This window comes from Vipera berus (genome assembly GCF_964194415.1).
Source record: "Vipera berus genome assembly, chromosome: 1".
Lineage (NCBI taxonomy): Eukaryota > Metazoa > Chordata > Lepidosauria > Squamata > Viperidae > Vipera > Vipera berus.
Genome location: NC_138202.1, coordinates 137,884,216 through 137,909,644, shown reverse-complemented (window position 1 = coordinate 137,909,644; position 25,429 = coordinate 137,884,216). Strand labels below are relative to the sequence as shown.

The 25,429-nt window shown below is 39.5% G+C and overlaps 2 protein-coding genes across 2 annotated transcripts in view; both read left to right on the top strand.

The window, feature by feature from the left end:
- The window catches only part of TMEM163 (transmembrane protein 163), a gene marked incomplete at both ends in the record, with an annotated part of 104,235 nt that overhangs the window by 14,559 nt on the left and 64,247 nt on the right, over positions 1-25,429 (top strand). The gene's annotated exons all lie outside the window — the stretch shown is intronic.
- POTEE (POTE ankyrin domain family member E) lies at positions 544-3,205 on the top strand. The gene is made up of 2 exons (XM_081341208.1): positions 544-1,270; positions 2,314-3,205. The coding sequence occupies exons 1-2, from the start codon at positions 698-700 to the stop codon at positions 2,887-2,889; spliced, it is 1,149 nt and encodes a 382-aa protein (XP_081197334.1). The 5' UTR covers positions 544-697; the 3' UTR covers positions 2,890-3,205.

Sequence of the window (25,429 nt, the reverse complement as noted above, 5' to 3'; positions counted from 1 at the left end):
AAGGGTTTTTAACTTGGGAAGTAAGAATAAGATTGAAAGTTATTTTTGTTTAGTAAAAATATCAAGATTAGTTAATACATTGCTTTTGACCAGAAAGAAAAATCTCAGCTTTTTTATCAAGACCATTTCAGCTACCAAAACAAGTCTTAGATTACTATTTCATATAGTTACTTTTTTTCTTATGATGTGAGCATTGGTAATGAAGAATATATTCTTGGAAGAAGAAATTTATGATGTTGGTTATAAAAAGAAAGTGGAGAGCATTATTCCTTTACTGCATTTCTTTTGGCCTAGCCCTAGAAACGTAACATATCACTTAATATAATTTGTTGTTTTTAATGTTTTAATTGTTTGAGTTTTGTACTTTTGAAATGATTTTACATGTCTTTTAATTTTTGATTGGGAACTGCCCAGAGTTGATTGAAAGATGGGCACCTGTCATAAATGTTTCAAATAAATAAATAAATAAATAAATAATAAAAAACAAACAAACAAATTTCTTCTGGCTTAGTTTGTTGTGTGGATTCAACCGGCAGTCGTCAAGCGCCCTTTCGGTCCTTTTTTGTTTGTGCGCCGGTGAATCGCTCAGCCGCCTCGCTTGCGCCTTTCTCCCTTCCCCCCGCCCGAAGGGTCTCCACAGGCAGCCAAGCCCCCCACGAGTGTTTTCCAAGCAGCCGCCTTCCCCAGAAAGATTGCCATGGATGATGATATTGCAGCGCTGGTGGTTGACAATGGCTCCGGCATGTGCAAAGCCGGCTTCGCCGGAGATGATGCGCCCAGAGCCGTCTTCCCCTCCATCGTGGGTCGCCCCAGGCATCAGGGTGTGATGGTTGGGATGGGCCAAAAAGACAGCTATGTTGGAGATGAGGCGCAGAGCAAGAGAGGTATCCTGACCTTGAAGTATCCCATTGAACATGGCATTGTCACCAACTGGGATGACATGGAGAAGATTTGGCACCACACCTTCTGCAACGAACTCAGAGTGGCCCCCGAAGAACATCCTGTCTTGTTGACAGAAGCGCCCCTCAACCCCAAGGCCAACAGAGAGAAGATGACTCAGATCATGTTTGAGACCTTCAACACCCTAGCCATGTACGTTGCCATCCAGGCTGTGCTCTCCCTGTACGCCTCTGGCCGTACCACCGGCATCGTGATGGACTCTGGTGATGGTGTCACCCACACTGTGCCCATCTACGAAGGTTATGCCTTGCCTCATGCCATCCTCTGTCTGGACCTGGCTGGCCGCGACTTGACTGACTACCTCATGAAGATCTTTTTTTTTTTATTGAAAAGTTTTAACATACATTTTATCTTTAACAGTCCCCCTCCCCCTCCCCTCTCCCTCCCTCCCTACCCCTCTCCCCCTCCCCCCCCCGACTTCCCAGAGCTAAGTACAAGGTATAAAAACAAAAAAAACAATCATAAACATCCATATGCTAACAACCATAAACTCTAAAATCTATCACTCTCTGGCTCATATAGGATAATACAAACACTATTAATATTAAATATATATAGAGAAAAAAAGGAAAAAAAGAAAAAGAAAAGGAAGACTTATTCAAATGCTACATGAAACTTTTTAGTCCTATATTTGTTCTGGATATACTCAATCCATTTTCTCCATTCCATAATATAACGTTCTTGCGAGTGATCTTTCAAATAAGCCGAAATCTTTGCCATCTCTGCCAGGTCAGAAACCTTTAAAGTCCATTCTTCTATGGTCGGCAGTTCCTCTTTCTTCCAATACTGACCTATTAAGAGTCTTGCTGCCGTAATTAAATTCAACATCAACTTAGTGTCCACAACCGTAGCATCTGTAATTATTCCCAACAAAAAAAGTTGCGGACAAAACTTTATCCTTTGCTTGAAAATCTTCTGCATATTCCACCAAATTTTTATCCAGAAGGCCTTAACCTTTTTGCAAGTCCACCATATGTGAAAATATGTTGCATCTTCATCGCCACACCTCCAGCATTTTGGCTGATAATTCGGATACATACTTGCAAGCTTTTTAGGATCTAGATGCCATCTATAAAACATTTTATAAAAGTTCTCTCTTAAATTTTGAGCTTGTGTAAATTTTACGTTCCTCACCCAAATCTTTTCCCACGTGTCCATTGTAATAACTTCTTGGATGTTTTGGGCCCATTTTATCATACAGTCCTTAACAAGTTCTGTTTCTGAGTCAATCTCTATCAATGCAAGATATATCCGTTTAATATGTGCTGGTCCCTGATTTCTAATTTGCTTTATCAGATTTTCATCAGTCATTGTAAAACCAATTTTCTGGTCTTCTTTCCACCTGGCCCGTAGCTGAATATATTGAAACCAAGTTTCTTGACCGAGAGAGGCTACAGTTTCACCACCACGGCCGAAAGAGAAATTGTGCGTGACATCAAGGAGAAGCTGTGCTACGTTGCCCTGGACTTTGAGCAGGAGATGGCCACCGCCGCATCCAGTTCATCTCTGGAGAAAAGCTACGAACTGCCCGATGGACAGGTGATCCCCATCGGCAACGAGCGGTTTAGGTGCACAGAAGCTCTCTTCCAGCCATCTTTCTTGGGTATGGAATCCTGTGGCATCCATGAAACCACCTTCAACTCCATCATGAAGTGTGATGTTGACATTCGCAAAGATCTGTATGCCAACACCGTCCTCTCTGGTGGCACCACCATGTACCCTGGCATTGCCGACAGGATGCAGAAGGAAATCACCGCCCTGGCACCCAGCACAATGAAAATCAAGGTCATTGCCCCACTTGAGCGTAAATACTCAGTCTGGATTGGAGGGTCCATTCTGGCCTCCCTCTCCACCTTCCAGCAGATGTGGATCAGCAAGCAGGAATACGACGAATCCGGACCATCCATTGTCCATCGCAAATGCTTCTAAAGCAGGACTTAGTTACCACCATAGCATTTTTTTTCCTTTTTTTTGACCAAAAAAAAAATCCCCCATAACTGCGCATAAGCGAAAAAGTTTTTTGAGAATTGGCATGGCTTTGTTTGTTTATTTGGTGCTTGACTCAGGATATAAAAACTGGAACGGTGAGAAAAGGTTTTGTGACTGGCGGCAGCCTTTATTAAAAAAAAATGCAAAAAAAAAAGTTTGGGAGCGAAGACCCACCCCCCTCTGACCCCCTTCCCTCCTTCCCCCCACCCAACCTCCCCACCCCTCCCCAGTTCTGCAGTGCAGCTGAGGACTCCGATTGTATTGTGTGGATTAAACCACTAAGTTATGGTTTATGGATTTGGCACAGGGTATTAAGACAAAGTATGCTTCTAGACTTTACAGAGGCTGATAATTGGGGAGATTATATTTATGAATAGAATACAAGTAAAGAGTTAAGAGGACAGTTCATTATAAGGAAAACAGATGCAAAACTAAGAATTTAGAACCACAGGGGTTAGAAGAAAAGATGGTGGCTTGAAAGAGGAAAAAGAAAAGAGTATTTATAAAGATAAAAGAAGAGAAGCAATGTAGACTTTGCTCTTCAGTTGAATAATTAGAAAGCATTTTGGCTGATGTATCTCTAGAAACAAAAACCTGAATTCTATACCAGGGGTTTTCAAACTCTGTTCCATGCAATAGGATTATGTGAGAGATATGGAGGTATACCTTTCATGGGGATTCTGTAGAATTTAGTTTCAGAAGGCAAAAGGGCTAGTTTATGTCTTATTAATAAGCTATATTGTCCGAAGACTGCCAATATTTGTGATATCTTGGAAGAAAAAAGATTGCAGTGTATGCTTTGATTTTGCTGGTGGTATGCATCCATGTTTTTAATCTTGCAACAAATTGCACTACGTCTATTTTAAAATATGATTATGACTTCAGTATGAAAAACACAACTGTATCAAGAGTACATAAATATTGAGTTAGAGTGCCATGGAACAGAACTCCGATAAATGAATTATATCAATACTACATAAATATTGAATTAGAGTCTAATGGAACAGGACTCATATAACTGGAAGTCCCTGCTGGAGGACAGAAGTAGGTATTTATTAAATTTAGAGGCTGCCCAAATTTATCATAGTTAAAAAATGCAATAGAGACATTACCAAAAGCAAGTATGTGAGGGAAATTTTTTTCTGACTAACCAAACCTCCTCACAAAAGGTCTGCCTGGGGGAAGAGCCAGATTTTAAAAGTTTGCTTGAATAAAGTTAGGATGGAAGCTATGCTGTTCTTTGGGGAGTTGCCATTTCAGAGGACACGGACTGTGACAGAACATTTCTGGTTACATCAGATAACACTGTTTAATGGATGGGACCCAGAACATGCCAACTTTGCAAGACCATAGAGGATGAGTAGAAATTGCGAGGGTCCCTCAGCTAACCAGACCCAATGCCATAAAGAGCTTTATTTATGATAAGCAGCTCCTTGAACTGCATCCAGAAACCTATTATTACAACTAGTGTGAAGAATGGTGCCTATAAAGGGTGAGAGGGTGTGATGGTCTATAGTGAACCAGAAGTTTCCCAGGAAGGAGGGAGAAGATTCCAAAATGGAGGGAGGGGGAGAAGAGGCAGCATAGCCCGGATTTTGATAGGAGGATGATAATTAGGATAGCAACTCCCTAGAATCTCCCAGGGTATAACCATTAGGGTGGGTCTGGTAACATTCTGTGTATTGTTTGTAAGCAAATAGAGAAATGAACTCTGACTGAATTGCTCTTCATTGTTCCTGGGCTTAGCCTGATAAGTAGCTCACACAGTAACTTCAACCAGAATCTTCCACACATGGATAACAATGGAGTACAGTCTCTGAAAGCTGAAGGTCTTGAGATGACAATTTCCACCCAACTTTCTTTAAATTGGACTCACAGCTGGTGCCAAATTCAACCACCACCACCCCGGCCCACATGTCACCTGCCAAATCCAAATGAGATCATGGATGAGACAGGACTTGTTCCATATACAATCTAGCATTCAGGAACAGCAACCAGAATCCAGGGCTACTGAAGATCTCATGACCTGATGTTGAGGATGAATTTTGAAGGCCGGACAATGCTAAGCATGAGTCTTACCCTCCCACTAAATAATCCATATTCCCATCCTATTCCCTCATTCCTGTCACAACATTAATGGAACTGCTAGTTTTCCCCTCCTCTTTCGCTTATCCATCCACAATAATTACATAAATATAGCCGGTCAAACTATGCCTTCACCTTTACCTCCATAATAACAATAGGATAGCCACAGTAACCTCCTTAGTTTTTCTGCGCTCAGACACTCAGATTCTTCAGCCAATGGTTGTGATCACCAACCATTCACCCTTATCCACTCCCACTTGCCACTCATCCATTCTCATTCACCAACCTTTCCGTTCCCTGACCTCTGTATTGGCACACTAAAATAGATTGTGGGTCACATTTGGCTCAGCTCATTCCAGATTCTCCCAGGTCATAAGTAGCAAGAATGAAGGAGCAGTGGAGAATGGAGAAGCCATCAGAATAAATGCAGCAGAAACAGACTGACTCAGGTATAAATAAGAAGAAGGTAGAGTGGTCTGCAGGCTTAGTTCAATAATACCCAGTCCAACTCTGCTCTGATTGCCCCAGTTATCTCCAGGTGTACCTCTGGTTATTGTTTGCAAAGACTCTCCACAGGGTAAGAGAACTTTTCAAGTGCCAAAGAGCCCGTCAACATTCCTCTGCCAGACCAGAGAGAAAAAGGGAAACTCTACTGAAAACACATGACTGCCAACACACACACACATATATAGACATATGCTCCTAATCTGTTCTTCTATTTGACAGTATTTACACATACTTGTAGTTGTTGACTTCTTATGTAGGCTAAACACATCTACATAATGATGTAGAAGCCACAGGCATCTTCTGTGATATCATGATCATTGCCTATTCATATGGTTTGAAAAATAATGCCTGCAAAACAAGGTAATGAAAGTGTGAATGACCTTGTGCAGGGGTGGCAAACTGCTGGCCCACGGGCCAGACGCATCACAATGAAACCACACCCACTCCATTGCCAGCAATGGGGGAAAAGTTCTGAAAAGTCGTGCAATGTCACATGACATCGTGAGCTTGACATGTCTGACCTTGTGTGACAAGGGGAAGAGATGCCTAGGAAACAGTCGGACAAGAAAGGGCAGGAGCCCCCAGTGGCTTCATAGAGAAAGAAATTTAGGAAAAAAATCCTAATTGCCCAGGCAGTTAAAAGTATCAGAAGAAGGCTTGTACTTTCAGACTTGTAAGAAAATGTTAATTCTGCTTTATAATAAAATAGAATTATTTCATCTAGTCATGGTTCCTATCTGATTTACTTGAAAGAGCTGATATAAGGTGAATATTATGATAAAATTTGTGGAAGTCTTTCCTAAGGTCCAGGTACACTAAATCTATGTCGTTCCCTTAATTTACTAAGATGGAAATTCTGTCAGATTAGATTAGTCTGATATACAGTAATTTGTGACACATTCGTGCTGGTTCCTATTAATTGTGGCATACCTATCCAAGCTCCATAAAGTTGCTGTTTTATAAAATATCTGATGATTTGGTCTGGTAAAAAAAATCACGCTGACTAATCTGTATCTTTTTAGGCCGTCTTTTCCTTTTTGAAGAACGGTATTGCATTATATTTGCTGTATTCTATTCTTTTAAGAATTTTACCACTCCTCCCAGGAGTTCTCAGAAATTAGCAAAAAGATTTCTGCAATCATCCTTACCAGTTCCTTTAGTATTCTGGGATATAACTCATCTGACCCTAGAGATCTGAATTTATTTACATTAGCTAAGTTCTCTTTTATCCTGTTCTCATTTATCCTAAGGTGCAAAACTTTTCTTCCAGTGGCATAACAATGAGCAACTAAGGATCCATTCATTCTTTGCTGAAAAAAGACAGTATGAAATAGATTAATTGAAGTTAGGTAGTTCTGCCTTGTAACCATCACCATTCATTACTTTATCCTCACAAAGGACCTTGCTCCTCTTTAACTTTTATTTTTAATATATCCAGAGAAACCTTTGATATTTCTTTTAATATCTTGCACAGGCCTTAGCTGAGTCTGGACTTCAGCATTTTTGACAGAATCCCTGAAGTTTCTATGTGGTTATCGTTTCCTGTACATGTCTCCTTCTCTTTTCAGTATTTCACAGATGCCCATCCACTCTGCCCTCTTTAAATTTCTCCCAGTTTCCCTTTCGGTGGCGGCGATTGCTGGCAATTGTGCCTTGTTTGGTAGGATTTGCACACTTTTCTTCTTAAGGATTTAAGCTGGTTCTGACTTGCCTTCTCTTGCAATTCATCAACATCTGCTCTTCTGAAATCAAGTATTTCTGTTTTAGCTGCTTTTACTCTGGATATCACAAATTCAAATATAATTCAATCAATTTTCTCCACTGTGCTGGTCACCTTCACTACTTTAGCCAATTTCTCTATGTTGGCAAGGATTGGTTCCAGCATAACTTATTCCCTTACTTTTTCTTAAACCTGAAAAATGAAGTTGTCAGCTAGAGCAGAGGACAATTTTTGGTCATATGGTTGTTGACAGATTCCCAATAGATGTCAGGATAACTGAAACTTCCTTCATCATTATTTTATGCTTTTTTTTTAAAGACTGGTCATCTGATGCAGATAAGTTACATCTTTATGTTCTGACTGCTCAGGTAGTCTATAGTACCATATCTTCCATAGTATCTCTTTTGTTTCTCTTTTTACTACTTCACACACATCTCTAGTACTATTTGATATAAAATAAGGTAATAGAAATGTGTATTTTTAGTTTTTATTAACAAGTATTTATTATTTGAAAATGTAATGCTTTGAAATTGGAGAATAAGATCCTTTTTTGTCTTATGATTCTGTGTATCATACTCTTCCTGATTAGATTTGCTAGTATGACACTCTGCTTAGAATATCAAAGTTACCATAATGTTGTAATTTTTGGTTTACATTCAGGGCTCAAAAACTGCTAAAATGTGTCTATTTGCATGGAGATCTTGATTATTTGGAAAACTTTGTAGCAGTGGATTAATATCATTTGTTAGAAATAAAATTAGTTTTCTGCTCCAGTATTTTTGCATATTCAGAGAACATACTTTAATATGCTTTCTATTATTAGAAAATAAAACTTGTTGTAAATTAAAGTGTACTTTATAGAAAGTTAACTTGCTTAGTCTTAGAACTTTGTATGTACTGTACATTGTAATCAAAATTAAGGTATGAATCATATGTAATATGCGTACACATCACTTTGACAGAAATGCTGCAGACCATCACACATTGCATTTGTTTTTTTTTTAAAAAATCAACAAATCCATAGTTTAATATTAATGATGAAACTATATTTCAGAAGAGAATGATGCTTTTATCAGTTTAGTTTAGAACAAAGCTCTGAATTTGATGCTCACTGAACTTAAAGAAGCTGCTATACTATGAACGCAAATTGTTGTTGTTGTTAGCTGCGAAGTCGTGTCCGACCCATCGCGACCCTATGGACAACATTCCTCCAGGCCTTCCTGTCCTCTATCATCTTCTGGAGTCCATTTAAGCTCGCGCCTACTGCTTCAGTGACTCCATCCAGCCACCTCATTCTCTGTCGTCCCCTTCTTCTATTGCCCTCGATCTTTCCCAGCATTAGGCTCTTCTCCAGTGAGTCCTTCCTTCTCATTAGGTGGCCAAAGTACTTGAGTTTTAGCTTCAGAATCTGGCCTTCTAAAGAGCAGTCAGGATTGATCTCCTCTAGGACTGACCGGTTTGATCGCCTTGCAGTCCAAGGGACTCGCAGGAGTCTTCTCCAGCACCACAGTTCAAAGGCCTCAATTCTTTGGCGCTCAGCCTTTCTTATGGTCCAACTTTCACTGCCATACATTGCAACTGGGAAGACCATAGCCTTGACTATACGCACTTTTGTTGACAGGGTGATGTCTCTGCTTTTTAGTGTGCTGTCTAGATTTGCCATGGCTTTCCTCCCCAGGAGCAAGCGTCTTTTAATTTCTTGGCTACAGTCCCCGTCTGCAGTGATCTTGGAGCCCAGGAAAATAAAATCTGTCACTACCTCCATTTCTTCCCCATCTATTTGCCAGGAATTGAGAGGGCCAGATGCCATGATCTTGGTTTTCTTAATGTTAAGTTTCAACCCAAGTTTTGCACTCTCCTTCTTCACCTGCAACAAGAGGCTCTTTAGTTCTTCTTCACTTTCTGCCATTAGAGTGGTATCATCTGCGTATCTTAGGTTGTTGATATTTCTTCCGGCAATCTTAATTCCAACTTTTGATTCATCTAGCCCTGCCTTTCTCATGATGTGCTCTGCATATAAGTTAAATAGGCAGGGCGACAGTATACAGCCTTGCTGGACTCCTTTCCCAATTTTGAACCAATCAGTGGTTCCGTGTCCAGTTCTCACTGTTGCTTCTTGACCCGCATATAGGTTTCTCAAGAGACAAATAAGATGGTCTGGTACTCCCATCTCTTTAAGAACTTGCCACAGTTTGTTGTGATCCACACAATCAAAGGCTTTAGCATAGTCAATGAAGCAGAAGTAGATGTTTTTCTGGAACTCCCTAGCTTTCTCCATGATCCAGCGTATGTTGGCAATTTGATCTCTAGTTCCTCTGCCTCTTCGAAATCCTGCCTGTACTTCTGGTAGTTCTCGATCCACATACTGCTGAAGTCTAGCTTGTAGGATTTTAAGCATGACTTTACTAGCATGAGAAATGAGTGCAATGGTGCGATAGTTTGAACATTCTTTGGCACTGCCTTTCTTTGGAATTGGAATGTAAACTGATCTTTTCCAATCCTGTGGCCAAATTTGCTGGCAAATTGAGTGTAGCACTTTTACTGCATTGTCTTTTAAGATTTTGAATAGCTCAGCTGGAATACTGTCACTTCCACTAGCTTTGTTGTTGCTCAGTTTTTCTAAGGCCCACTTCAGTTCACATTCTAGGATGTCTGGCTCGAGGTCAGTGACCACCTCATTGTGATTATCAGGGACGTTAAGCTCATTCTTGTATAGTTCTTCTGTGTAATTTTGCCACCTCTTCTTAATCTCTTCTGCCTCTGTTAGGTCCCTGCCATTTTGGTCCTTTATCATGCCCATTTTTGCATTAAACGTTCCCTTCATTTCTCCAATTTTCTTGAAAAGATCTCTGGTCCTCCCTATTCTATTGTTTTCTTCTATTTCTTTGCACTGTTCATTTAAGAAGGCATTCTTATCTCTTCTAGCTATTCTCTGGAATTCTGCATTCAATTGGGCGTATCTTTCTTTTTCTCCCTTGCCTTTCGCTTCCCTCCTTTCCTCAGCTATTTGCAAAGCTTCCTCAGACAGCCATTTTGCTTTCTTGCATTTCTTTTTCTTTGGGATGGTTTTGGTTGCTACCTCTTGTACAATGTCGCGAACCTCTGTCCATAGTTCTTCAGGCACTCTGTCTATCAGATCTAATTCCTTAAATCTATTTGTCACCTCTACTGTATATTCAACAGGGATATGATTTAATTCATACCTGAGTGGCCTAGCGCTTTTCCCTACTTTCTTCAGTTTAAGCCTAAACTTTGCAAGGAGAAGCTCATGGTCTGAGCCACAGTCAGCTCCTGGTCTTGTTTTTACTGACTGTATAGAGCTTCTCCATCTTTGGCTGCAGAGCATATAGTCAATCTGATTTCTGTGTTGACCATCTGGTGATGTCCATGTGTAGAGCCGTCTCTTGGGTTGTTGGAAAAGAGTGTTTGCTATGACCATCGCATTCTCTTGACAGAATTCTATCAGCCTGTGCCCTGCTTCATTTTGCACTCCAAGGCCAAACTTGCCTGTTATTCCAGTTATCTTTTGGCTTCCTACTTTAGCATTCCAATCCCCCATGATGATAAGGACATCATTTTTTGGTGTTAGTTCTATAAGGTGCTGTAGAGCTTCATAGAACCGGTCAATTTCATCCTCTTCAGCACTGGTGGTTGGGGCATAGACTTGGACTACTGTGATATTGAATGGTTTGCCTTGGATTCGAACTGAGATCATTCTGTCATTTTGAGCATTGTATCCCAGTATTGCTTTTCCTACTCTTTTATTGACTATGAAGGCTACTCCATTTCTTCTGAAGGATTCTTGCCCACAGTAGTATACCTGATGGTCATCTGAATTAAATTCACCCATTCCTGTCCATTTTAGTTCGCTGATACCTAAGATGTCAATGTTCAGTCTTGTCATCTCTTGTTTGACCACGTCCAGCTTTCCTTCATTCATGGATCTTACATTCCAGGTTCCTATGGAGAAAAAATCTTTACAGCATTGGACTTTCCTTTCACCACCAGACACATCCACAGCTGAGCGTCCTTTCGGCTTTGGCCCAGTCGCTTCATTCTTTCTGGCGCTACTAGTACTAGCCCTCTGCTCTTCCCCAGTAGCATATTGGACGCCTTCCGACCTGAGGGGCTCATCTTCCAGCGTCATATCGTTTTGCCTTTTGGTACTGTCCATAGGGTTTTCATGGCAAAGATACTGGAGTGGGTTGCCATTTCCTTCTCCAGTGGATCACGTTTTGTCAGAACTCTCTGCTATGACCTGTCCGTCTTGGGTGGCCCTGCACGGCATAGCTCATAGCTTCATTGAATTACGCAAGCCCCTTCGCCACGACAAGGCAGTAATCCATGAAGGGGGAACGCAAATTAACTATTTGCAAATCTGTTGCTGAAATAATAGAAATTAATGATCTGATTTTTTTTCTAGTTATGATACTGCTTTTAGTTAGAATAATCCAGTTTCTGAGTTCAAATGTCAAATGATTTAACCATGGTATAGTGAATAAATGGCTGGAATACACAGTGTACTAAACCCAAACTATATTAATCTAATAATGGCTAAGAGCTACGGTTCCTAAAATTAGATGCAGTGGAATGCCTCATATGACATCTGCCTAGGCTCAGTTTCCTATCTGACATTTTATAACATAAAAGTCAAATTGGTGAGGGATACATCCTGGCAAGAAAGTGATAACCAGGTATTTGATGATTAGCTGTATCTTCTTTTCATGTATTGTTCCATGCCATGGTGTATAAATCACATTTGTGGGCTTATAATATTCAAAGCTATGGTTTGCTGGACTAAAGTTGTTGCATGAATAAAAGTTGAATGGGTTCATCTAGGTCAGCGGTGCCCAACCTTTTTTGGCACTAAGGACCGGTTTTGTGGAAGACAATTTTTCCATGGACTGGGGGGAGGGAATGGTTTTGGTTTTGTTCGCTTGCCCTCGTCTCACTTCCAGCCTGGTTCCTAACAGACCATGGACTGGTCTGTGGCCCAGCTTTTGGGGATCCCTGATCTAGGTCATAACTCTAATTGTAAATTGTGCCTGGGCTTGTAAAATATACCAGAAGATAAAATTACCTTCAAGATATGCATTCAGCCATTGAATTGGAAGCATAGCAATATACTACCTTGAACTAATGTGCAATAACAGGAACTAAGTTTTTAAAATTAATTTCAAACTCTTATCAATTGAAGAAGAGTAGTTAAGAGGTACTGTAGATAAAAGAGTCTTTGTAGGATGTGGAATGTTAATATTTTGAGTAAATAAACCCATATTACTTAATCCTTACTTCAGGATACAAGAGACCTACTGTTCTGTGATTTACTTTGCTTTGGCAGTAAACATTTATCAGGCCATCATTTCCAGCTGTGTGGAACTAATAATACCCAAAGGAGCCTGTTCCATGGCTTTGGCATGTGAGATACGAGGTCTGCAAAACCAACTCATCACTTTAATGAACAAGGCATAATATTTCAGATACGGTGAAGTGTAATTAGTAGAATAAAACTTTAGTAAAAGATTTTAGAAAATCTAAAGGGCAGGCTTGCATAATAATGTCTGTTATGCAATGTACAGAAAAAAATACTTATTGGTCTACTTAGGTAGATAAAACAGATCAGGCAAATAGATTATCCATTGTTTTATTTTCTAATATAAAAAGTAGAATGATATCCTTCTTTCTATTGTTTGCTATTATTTCAATATTCCAATGGGTCTTGATTGCAGTCTCCCAACTTTTAAAGTCTGTTTGCTTGTTTATTAGCATTTTTAACAATTGCCAACAATTATCTTGATATCAGGGATCTGGTTCTGAAGAAAGCAAGGTTTATGCTAAATCTTTTTTTTAGATAACTGCAGTTTGTATTTTAATATCTATTTCCTCTTTTCAGTCAAGCCAAAGAAAGAAGGAAAAGCTATGCAGTTATATAAAGCAGAGGTCCCAAACCTTTTGAGCACCAGAGACCGGTTCCATAGAGAGAGGTTTCTCCACGGACCGGAGGGTGCGTGGTTTTGAGTGCTGCCTGCATCCCACAGATGGGGCTTTGCTTCTTTGTGCGGAGTGGTTGCTGGCATGCCGCAGCCCGCTACTGGTCCACGGACCAGAGGTTTGGGACCCCTGATATAGAGAATATACTATAATTTTGAACCTGAATATAAAATATTTTTTTCCTGAAATACTGTTATGGAATAAAGACAATACTCATTAAAGGATATTAGACATCAGAAACATACAACTATTTTTTTTTACTGCTTTGCTATTCATTGCCTCATTTTTGCAAAATGGTATCAGGGTTGATTTAGAATTGCCAGCATTGAGCTACAATGATCTTAATTTATTGTTAGTTATTGTATTTGGGTTATGGAAGTGAATTAACACTGTTTTTAGTATACTGCATTTTAATTCAGATTTTTATATGATATTCTATTCACAGCATTAGGGACATTACTAATTACATGATTGAGTGTAACTCAATAAATAAGAGCATAATATTTGTTACAGTTAGTGATTATCTAATAAATATTAGATATTTTAGCTGCAATGTAGGAAAACAGCAATAAATCAACACACAGTGAAATTGACTGCAGTCTCGGGTTAAAAAAAGAATGGTGCATATATATCTATATCAAAGAGATGCAATTGAGTCTATAAATTATTAAACTATTGCTCTAACTATACAAACAACATTTTCCTTGAGTTGGCATAAATATAAAAAAGACATGCTAAAAGAAATAAGCAGGTATTAGAAAACCAAGAAAACATGATCAGAATAATAAGGATAATTCAGTAAGACAGAAAATTTGACTGTGTATATTTTATGAGGAAGTATAAGGTTTGATTACTGTGGTGATGTTCTACAGAGCAATGGGTTGTTATAATTAAAAAGGAGGAATTATGATTTGGGTGGAAATGAAAAGTGGCATGGAGGTAGATGAAGAGGGCTAAGCAAGCAGCCTCTAGCTGATTAAAAATACAAGTGATTAAATGATTGATGTTAAAATTGGTAAGGCAATGAAAATGGTGTAACTGAAGAACTATTAAAATATGGATCTGCTTTGTTTACATAAAGAAGGGGTGTCAAACTGCCGGCCCGTGGACCAGATGCGTCACGCCAAAACCGCATTCACCCCATTGCCGGCAATGGGGGAAAAGTCGCAATACGGTGTGACACATCACATGACGTTGCAAGTTTGACACCCCTGACATAGAGAGTGTCTGACTCTCTTCATGTCTCTGTGAAGACTTTATGTATGCCTCATGATTGGATTTACAGTTCCCTTGTCAAAGGAAAAGAGCAAGAATGAATGAAAAAAAATATTATTAGATCAGGGGTGTCAAACTCAATTTCATTGAGGGCCACATCAGCATTGCAGTTGCCCTTGGGGGGCCGGGTGGGTGTGGCCAGGGTGGGCACGGCCTACTGGGTGGGCATGGCTGGAGTGGGTGTGGCCTGCTTGGTGGGCATGGCCAGCTCTACATCGTTCATGTCAAGGGGGCCTGTGGGGGCCTGGGCAGGAGTGGGACAGATCTGAGGGTCTCTGGCAGAAGGAGATAGGACCGGGGCAAGTGCCAAGGCATGGTCCACTGGAGGAGCCTCACTGTTCCTCTCAGGCCATGGTGGTGGTGGTGGGGGCTGGACGGTGGCACGGAGGTCAAATGCCCAGCCCAGCCCTCAAGCACCCGTGGCACTAAGCCCAGCTCCACTTTCCCAAGGGGGGTGTCCAGCTGCACTTACCTCCTCCTCAAGGCTGCTGCTGCTGTGCTTGCTCTCCTTAGCCGGGTTGCTCATGATGGATACGAGGGCAAAGTCAACAGGTAAGCCCACTCCCTCTCCATGTGAGGAGACCTGGCTTTGTATCCAAAGCTTCCTTAGCAATAGGATGGGAGACCCCCCAAGATAGGCCAGGAGGAGGGGCAAGGGGATGGTGACAGGGCAGCAGGGCAGGACTAAGGCAGGACTTCCCTCAGACCCTCCCTCTCCCTTCCTTCCTTCCTTCCTTCCTTCCTTCCTTCCTTCCTTCCTTCCTTCCTTCCTTCCTTCCTTCCTTCCTTCCTTCCTTCCTTCCTTCCTTCTTTCCAAGAGTGGTGGGAAAATATTTGAGATGAGGGAGGGAGAAAAACAGGCAAGAAACATAGCTGGGGAAGTGTCATCCTTCGTGAGGAATGAAGAAATGTACCATCGCCTGGAAGTGGCCAGCACATGGCCCTCGCCTACTTCACATATCCGGCTTGGTGGGCTCTTGGGGAGGGGATGCCATGAACAGCATGAGAGTCGATGTTACCTGCGCAATGCTGCCCAGCCTCCAGCCTGCCCGATTCTGGCGGGCAGCGGGGCGCTCTCCACATAGTGCCGAGAGGCTGAGCCAGGTGGCATGAATCTGAAGAGAAGTGCAATGCCGCCCAGGCCCTAGCCTGCCCGAAGTAGGCAGGGCCACGTGCTGGCCACTTCCAGACGATGGTGCATTTCTTCATTCCTCACAAAGGGTGATACCTCCCCAGCGTGCGCCCAGGGGCAGTGCCGATGCGGCAGGGGCTGGTCCCTCACTGTTTCCAGACGGCCTTGTGGAGCCAAGACTTAATGTATTTCAGCATAGATGGCCACCACGAAATTGTACATTGGCCCCCGGCTGGCCTGGGCTGGGGCCAAGGCAGCAGGGGCCGTTCCCTTACTGTTTCCAGGATGGGTTCGCGGGCCACATGAAACCACTTTGCAGGCCGCATCCGGTCCCCGGGCCTTGTGTTTGACATGTCTGTATTAGATTGTTAAATGTGGTATTTTCTGGGATCACATATCAGCTGTGATGGACAGTCATAGGAATCCAGGAAAAGATGTAGCTGCTTTAAGAAATACTTATCAAATGCTATCTGTACACCAAGTTTCATTTTATGATTCAAATCTGGGTCTCTGCCCAGTCCTTATTCAGAACTGAGAAGGAAGACAAATATTGTATCATCCTTGTACTGGTTTAATTTATACTAGACAACTCGTGACCTGCTGGGTCATCATTTCAGAGATACTTTGTTACCAGATTCCTTAATACCTTGAATGATGACATAATGTACTGGAAAAATTCTTATTAAAAGTTCAGGAAAATATTCAGAAATGTATCTGCCTTGGAAGTAGTCCACATTGAACTGTATAGCACAGTCAAATGTCAGCAGTTGACCACAGGAAATATTTTATGACATTTTGTATTATGTCATAAAATATTTTATAAAATTTGCCAAATTTCAGTTCCTCAGAAGTCATGGGTTCAAGGCTTTGAATGCATTCCACAAGTTAGCCCTTGGTTAAAAAAGGTCTGCTCCATGATCCACCATTTCGCCCAATTATAGGTTAGAGACACAAGAGTTTTAGTAATATATACATAGATAGAAATATGCTTTAAGAATGCTGGATTGGAAGAGAAGGTAATTGTAATCAAACTAAAGGTTCTGAAACAGTACAGACAATACTACCTTAGTAAAAGAAAGACAGTAAAAGTTACAAAGGTCTCATATGCCATCAAGTTGGTGTGGACTTAGCTATCATAGGTAGATTTTTCCAGGAAGATTTGTGCCCAATTTGGTCCTTTAGATCTTCCAACAGTGTACCTAGTGTAATTGAATCTATCCACCTTCTTTCCTGGTCATCCTCTTTTTCATTCCACCTTTCCAGAGTTGGGTCTTTGCATAAAGTGTTGAAGTAGGATAATTTGAGACTAATTATTGTGCTTTGAATAAGAATCCTAGGTTAATTTGTTCAATGATCCATTTGTTCTTTTGTTTGGCAATCCATGGTATTCTCAAGAATCTTCTCCAACACCAAGTTTCAAAAATGTCAATATTCTTTTTATCCTGCTTCTCTGAAGTCCAGCTTTTGCTTTCTTAGTTTCACAGGAAAAAGAATTGCCTGCACAGTTTTCATCTTTCTAAATATAGAAATGTCCCAGCAACTGAATATGTTTTTCTAAAGCCCCCATTGTTATCTAGCAAATGCTAATTTATGGCATATTTCTTGATACTTGTTTCATTACTTTTGATAGTCAATCCTAAAAGGTAAAAATTATCCACTACTTCAATAACTTCATTGTCAATTTTAAGATTGGTTGCTGTATCTATTGTCATTAGTTTGACCTTTTTATTTAATCCTGGTGCTATTTTTTCCATAATGTTACTTAATTTTCATTATTCGAACTTGAAAAATATTTTTATATTCAGCTATCAAAATAGTGTCATCAGCTTGGGAGAGGTTATTGATTTTTCTTCCTCCAGTTTTAAAACTACCAATCTTCTTCCAATCAATATAGATTCTGCATGTAAGTTGAATAAATAAGAGTGTACAGCTTTGTCTCATTCCTTTGTCATTCTGGAGCTAGTCTGTTTCACTATTTTTCCTGACTTGCATATAGGTTTTGTGTGGGGCCAATAAAAGATTCCATTTTTCTAAACACATTTAAGATTTATATATTGACACAATTGAAGGCCTTTCTATAATCAGTGAAACACATCTATTTGTTACCCTTTGATTTTGTCAAATATCTAACATGCATCAGCAATAATGTCTAACTTGAACATCTGGCATCCAACTAATCTGAGTTGAATAACATTATTTTGCTAGCATGTGAAAATAAAGTTATTGTATATAGATCACACATTCTTTTAAATCATTTTTCCTTTGGTATTGGTATGTAGTTAACTTCTTCCAGTCTCTGAACCATTGTGTTTTCTCCATGTTTTCTGGAACCACTTGATTAGAATAGTTTCTTCTGTTGCTTGCCAAATTTCTCTAAATATTCCATTCCATTCCTTTAGTTTTCCTATTTAAAGACCAAAGGTCTTTATCTTATATCTTATATCTTCTTGTACCAATAGTTCTTGTAAGTAAAGTTATATTAGATATGGACTTCTGTTCTATAGAATTTTGCTACATTTTTTCCGTTTTTGTTTAATCTTCTTTGAATTGATTACTATTTATCCATTGGTGTTCTTTTGTACACCAATATTAGGTTAGAACCTCAGAACCTGTTGAATTTAGAGATGGTTGGAAGACATTGTTTTTCCATGTCTGTCTCCATCTTCAATGTCTTACTAATACTGTTGCACTATTGCTTCTCGTCTCTTCTAACATCTCTCTGAAATTCTTTCTTAAGTCCCTGAGATCTTTGTGTTTGTCTTTCTTGACTTGGCATTTCTTCGCTTGGCAATTTCCACCATTTGTTCTGATATTTAGTTTGCTTTCTTTTGTCTCTTGATCTCTGAAGTCTCTTGTCATAGTCATCCTTAACATCTTTGATTTTATTCCACAGTCCCTCTGGATCTTGTTCAGTGAGGTTCAAGACTTCAAAGTGATTCCTGATGTTCTTGCAAATGATGTGCCTATGCTTAGGGTCATATGGTGGAAAGTGATTGGCTTTTTTATTTAGCTTATCATGGGATTAACACATAAGCAATTTGTGATCTGTTCCACAGTCTGCCCCTGGTCACATGTTGTTGTTTTAACTGAACGAAATCTTGTTGGGGAAGTAAAAATAGAAAATGAGAAATCCAGGTGAATATTAACCAGCATGACTAAAAAGGAAAGAAAAGTGACATTTTTGAAATAAGAATTTGGAGGTAGAGATGATTACTAACAGCACCATAACTGCAAGAAATAGGGAATTTGAAATTGAATAATGACTCCTCCCTTGATCTGGTGATCAAAAAGCAAGAACTTACATACTTAGAACATGTCATGCGACAGAATTTAGATAAGGTTGAAGGAAGTAGTAAAAGGGAAAGACAACACATTAAGTCATAAATAGGATCACAGGAAAATCTTTGGAAGAAATAAAGTTGTTATGAGAAACAGATCATGATTATGAAAATTTGTCCGAGCAATTATTAGAAATCAAATTTGTTTGATGATGCCTAATAAATAACTATTTATCACAATATAGTTTTGTGTTCTTTATGCAATTTGTAGCTTTGTGAAACCAATGCTCTTGATATTTAGGGCGAAACAGCATCTGATTTAGAATAAAAAGATTGCTGTTATGGAATGGAGTATATCTAATTATCTGTTTAACCTAATCAGCTCTTGATTATTTGTGCTTTAGTAATTTTTTTAAAAAAGTCTTTTTTTAAAAAAGTTGCTTTTGAAGATGATCTGTAAATTGAACTTCAGAATTCAGCTTTGATCAGCTAAGTAAACACATGATATAAAGTGCTAGGAGAAATGACAAAGCTTCTGCAAAAATAAAAATAAAAATAAATGAAGTCTTGATCACTTGTCATCATAAGTACCTTCTTTGTGTTGAGAGAAGAATCTTCATCAGGATCCAGTCCAAGCCAGGAATAATCAAATTGGAGACTGCTTTAGAAAGAAGTTTGTAGTTTATTGAAGAGGAGAGCCAGACAGAAAGATGGCTCTGGAAAAAACTGACCACATGCAGCAGTGGTGGGCTTTTATACCTTCTGGGGTGCTTAAGGTTGTTTCTTGTTCCTGTTTGAGGCTTTGTATTTCCTGTGTCATGTACTTTGACTCTAGTCTGAGTGTGCCCTTTTGGTATTGGTGGGTTAATCCTATTATGTCTCCTGTCCTTAGAATTTGGGTCAGGGTATGTAGATTAGGTGTCTTTGTCTTCCTAATTTCTAGCTTCCTGGCTCCAACCTTCCTGAATAGATTATTGAATTTGCATTTCTAAAAGCTGGCCTCTGCCTAGGGGCTGGGGCTGATTTCTGGGGGCTGGTTTCTGTCTTTTTTAAAGATCTTCTCCATTATTCCTTTGGGGAAATATATTCTTCCTTTTTAATATTTCCCAAAATATTTCTTTCTCAGAGTTCTTCCCACATTTCTTTCCATTAAGATCTTTGGTAGCTGGTATTTTAAGAGTTTGAGGCAGTGGTAGGGGGTCAGGCTGTAAATTAGGAGAGTGTGGGTTTTAGTCCTGCCTTTGACACAGAGCTAGGAGGGTGACTTTGGGCCATTCACTCTCTCTCTCAGCCCTAGGAAGGAGGCAATGGCAAACTACTTTTGAGAAAAGTTGCCAAGAAACTGCAGGGACCTGTCCAGGCAGTGTCCAAGAATCAAGCAAGGATTAAATGGAGGAAAAAAAATAGATAGCTTGGATGTTGAGAAGATGGTCTATTCAGTGATGATATCTGTTTAGAGAAGCTTTCTCCAGGGATATTTTTTTGTTTAGCCTCACAAAAACATCTTTTTGTTTCTCCTAAATTTTGAACCTATATTTGTTTTAATTGATTTTACATTGCTTTGAAATGTGTCTTGCATTTATTTTAATGCTTCATTGGTGATTGCCATTTAATATATTTTACTGTATAAAATCAAATTGTCTTGGAAACATGATTGAAGGATATGTAAAAATATTTATCCCAATCTTTAATATGTAACAATATGAACTTGATTATAAAGCTTGCCTTAGAAATTTCTGGGATAATTAAATCAATTTAGCTGCTATGAAGAAGGATGCATAGTTATCAATTTTCATAATGAATCACTGATTTATTTTTAGAGTGTTTTACTTCCAAAGTAATACTGGTAATTACTTTTTAGTAATTACTAAAGTTCTGCTACTTTAGTTGGTTCAGGTTAATTTAAGTGTTCAGAACGTTAAAGCAAAGTCGTTAGGATATTTTGACTTAATAAAAATTCAGTATTTTTTCCTTTATCTTTCTTTACCTGGCAAATTGTTATCAGTTATGTATCAGTACAGATACAGCCATTTGATTTATTGTCATTTTCTAGACTGTTTCATGCATGAATAAATAGATAATTCATCATGTAGCAGGTTTATAATGTTCCTTACCTTAAAGGTAAAGGTAGCTGGTAATTAATTTATCCTCCAAGCGGGAAAGTTCTTAGAAGTTTATAATTTGGATTGTTTTATTGTCAGCTGGTCTTTTTGAGAGATGTCACAGTCATTCTACATCTGCAAAATTTTCAGAATTGCTAGAGATACCACTATATGCTTTGATTTGTGAATAGATGTTAAGTTCTAGTTCTATATCAGTTTATAAGCTATAGTTTATGATTTATCATTATGTGTGAACTAGGCTACTTTGACTTGTTTAACATGTGGATATTAAAAGAAGATTATTTTAGATTAGGAATCTAAAATAGGAATCATGCTGCAATCCATTGAATACACTGGATGGATACACTTAAGTTGAAACAACCTGTAATGTGTAAACTTAGTGCCTGAAATCAGGCTTAGACAAGTTTTTTCCATCCTGATGCTTGATCTTAGTCACTTTACTAGACTATGTTTGCTATTTTATTTCAACTAGTGAGCTATATTTAAGTATAAAATAGAATTTAAACTTTATTATTAATCTGGAGATTTGATATCTGGTAGTGACCTGAAAAGTTGGGGACCACTGCTGTAGAGCAATTGGCAAGGCATGTGGAGGTCATGCATTCTGATGACATGTCCCGGCCATCTGGGCTCTAATAATCAGGGACCCAATGCTGGTGGAATCCACAGATTTGAGATTTGAGACCTCCAGGTTGGAGATGTAATTTTGCCAACAAATGCTGAGGCTGGAACTGGACTCACTTCTGCTCTGTAGACTTTAAGCTTTGTGGAGATATGGATGTTATGTTGATTGAGCATTCTAATATGTAGCCACCTCAGTGCTTGGCTAGCTTTGCTGATCCTGGAGTTAATTTCTTTGTCCAAAATCCTATTGCTTGAGATGATCCTTCCCAAGTATTTGAAGCTATTTTATATTTGTCAACTGGGTGTGATCAACAGTGATTTTTTTTTGTTCTATAAGCTTGTCATTTGGCATTGGTTGATAAAGTATGTAAGTCTTGTTCAGGCTGATAGTCAGGCCAAAGGGCATAGTGGCATCTGAGAATTTGTTAGCAGCAACTATAAATCACTGTTTTAGTGTGCCCTGAGTGCACAGTCATAAGCAAATAAGGTTTCTTGAATGATTGTATGGAGGTACTTAATCTTTGGCAAAGGTCAAAGAGACCAGTACATCCCCCTCTTTCACACCCTGGACATCACGTGACAACATGCAAGTAAAGAACAGATTGAATAGGATTGGGGCTAGCATGCAACCCTTTTTAACCCCATTGGAAATGGCAAAAGCAGCTGATGCATCTGTTGTAAAGTATTTCTTGTCATATTGCCATGGAGTAGCTGAATCAATTTCATGAATTTCTTCAGGCATCCATGTCTCAGATCCAGAGACTCTTCCTGTAGACATTATCAGATGTTGCCTGCAATGGATAGCAGTGAGTTACCTCTGTAGTTTCATTTGCTTTCCTTGTTTTATAGAAAGTCACAATGAAGACATCACAGCAGTCATCAGGCATCTCCTTTGTAGACCAAATGTCTCCCAAGATGTCTTGAAACACCTGCAAGGTGTTTGGGTTTAGTGTTTTGTGTATCTCAGCAGAAATGCCCTCCTGCCAAGTTGCTTTATTTGAGTCATCTGCAAGATTGCTTTCCTGATCTCATCAGGAGAGGGAGGCAGGTCTAGGGTATCTAAGACTGGCAGCTGAGATATCTGCTGTAAGATATCGTGATCAACTGTGGATATTGAGAATAAGTTGGAAGCATTCAGCCCACTAGTTTTTTAGTTTTTCAGTTTTTCCTGGTCTTTGATCATGTTCAAACCGTAAGGACTATAAACTGACTTTATGGCGCTGAAAAATCCTGGTAGCATGCATTTCTGCATAGTGGTTCACCTGCTCAGCCTTCCTTTGCTATCACTTGTCCTGCCTTTCCCGCAATTCTGTCTGAACTATGGACTTCAGGTGGCGCAGTGGTTAGAATTCAGTATTGCAGGCTAGCTCTGCATTCCCACTGCCAGGAGTTTGATCCTGACCAGCTCAAGGTTGACTGAGCATTCCATCCTTCCGAGGTTGGTAAATTGAGGATTGTTGGGGACTTGTGGACTTCAACTCCCAAGCTGGCTCAGGAATTCTGGGAGTTGAAGTCCACGAGTCATAAAAGAGCCAAGGTTGCCTACCCCTGGTCTAAGTGCTATTGCTATTAAACTTGTCTTTCATTGAGATAGATGATGGGTTGTTCTGCCAGTCTGCATAGGCCTTGTTCTCCTCCAAATATAGTTGTTGATGACAACTTTAAACTGCATCCACTCTTCAGAATAGGTTCTTAAAAACAGTAACTTGCTGAATAGTTTTTCATTAAATATATGTTGGAAATGTTGGACTTGGCTTGGAGCTTGCAGTCTGCCGATGGTGAATGATTTTCTGGAAGTCCTTGGTTGCTTACAATGTAACAGGACTAGGATGCTTTCTGGGGTGTGGCTGCTGCAGCTTCTTGTAATTGCCACAGGTGAGAGCTGAACCACAAGGTGGAGATCAAAGGTGAACGAGCAGACCTGAGAAGGACGTGCATGGCAGGCCCTTCCACCAAAGATGCTACCCCTCCCTGAGCACCTTACATACCCCATCTTTTACCTATGGAGTAATGAAAGGACCCAGATTGTTAGGGGCAATTAAGCTGACTTTGTAATAATGCCGCTTGGGGGTGTGTGTGTGAAAGCCCTAATAAGCAGGCATATACATAGAATGAAGGCTACTGCTAAGCTTGTAAGCCGTCCTGAGTCTTCGGAGAAGGGCGGGATATAAATGGAATTAAAATAAAAAAATAAAAAATAAAAAGAGTTAGTATTCACTGCCAAGTTTAATAGTGGTTCTTTCATAGTTAAAACTACTTGCTCATAGTCTCACACTCTGAGTTAGAATTATGTTAAAAGCAACAATTGAACTCTTTTAGTACCACACTGCATAAGTACAGTATATAGATTTTCATATGTTAATACTTGACTGCTAAAGCTGAGAGACGCTTGTGATGATATTGCTGTCGTAGCAAGATTTTATGCAGAACACATCTCATATTTGAGGCTGTCTAGGTAGCATACTGCAGTCTCATGAGGGGACTTAAACTAGTTTAAATTACAATTAGGCATCAATTAGGTGAAATTTGTCATAGGAAAGCAAGGCTTACTAGAATTTGAAGCTGATATATTACAGACATAAAAGGCTTTTGATATCAGGTAATCTGATTATTCTTTCTGACTGCAATGCATTACAATGCAATGCAATGTAAGCCACCCAGAGTAACATTTTAGGGGAAATGGGTATATACAAATTTAATAAATAAAATAAATAATAAATGCCAGTTAGATACCTGTTTTTTAATCTTAATTTAGAAATGATAAATAAGGAATAAATGGCCTAGAAACACTAAGTGACAAACTTATAATAGGCATAGACAAACCATTTGAAATAATAGCCAAACCACGTCCTCCAATCGGCAGACAACACAATGGCCAACAGACTGAAAAAAGTCAGCCTAAACATTAATATCAGAGATAGGAGATTTAACATATTATTATTCCTGGGGTACTATAGATAGGTAAATAAAACAAATGGATTGTAAAAGAAAAGGACTAGGGGTGACATGATAGCAGTGTTCCAATATCTCAGAGGTTGCCACAAAGAAGAGGGAGTCAAACTATTCTCCAAAGCATGTGAGGGCAGGACAAGAAGGAAGGGATGGAGAGTAATCAAGGAGAGAAGCAACCTAGAACAGGGGTGTCAAACTGCCGGCCTGCAGGCCGGATGCATCATAGCGAAACGGTGACCACCCTATTGCTGGCAACATCACGACACGTCACGTGACTTTGCGAGTTTGACACCCCTGACCTAGAACTAAAGAAAGATTTCCTGACAGTTAGAACAATTAACCAGTGGAACAACCTGCCTCCAGAAGTGGTGAATGCTCCAACACTGGAAGTTTTAAAGAAGAGACTGCACAACCATTTGTCTGAAATGGTGTAGGGTTTCCTGCCTGAGCAGGGGGTTGGACTAGATAACCTCCAAGGTTGCTTCCAACTTTATTTATTGTTATTGTTTTGTTGCTGTTGTTGTTGTTGTTATAATATCCAGAGTTCTTGCTCAAGGGACAAATGTCCAGGCTCAAACTAGCATATTTTGGACTCATTGCACAAAGATACAACTCCCTTGTGACTTCCAGAATGTTAAAAAAAGATGAAAGAAAAAGGATGACCAGCAATAGGATGGATGTGCTTGATTACAGTATCAGTGAATGCACCATTGAAAAGACTCTTAAACCAAAGTGTTGTTAGAACATATTTAATTAATTAATATTAATTTACAATTGCCATTGGTTTTTTAAA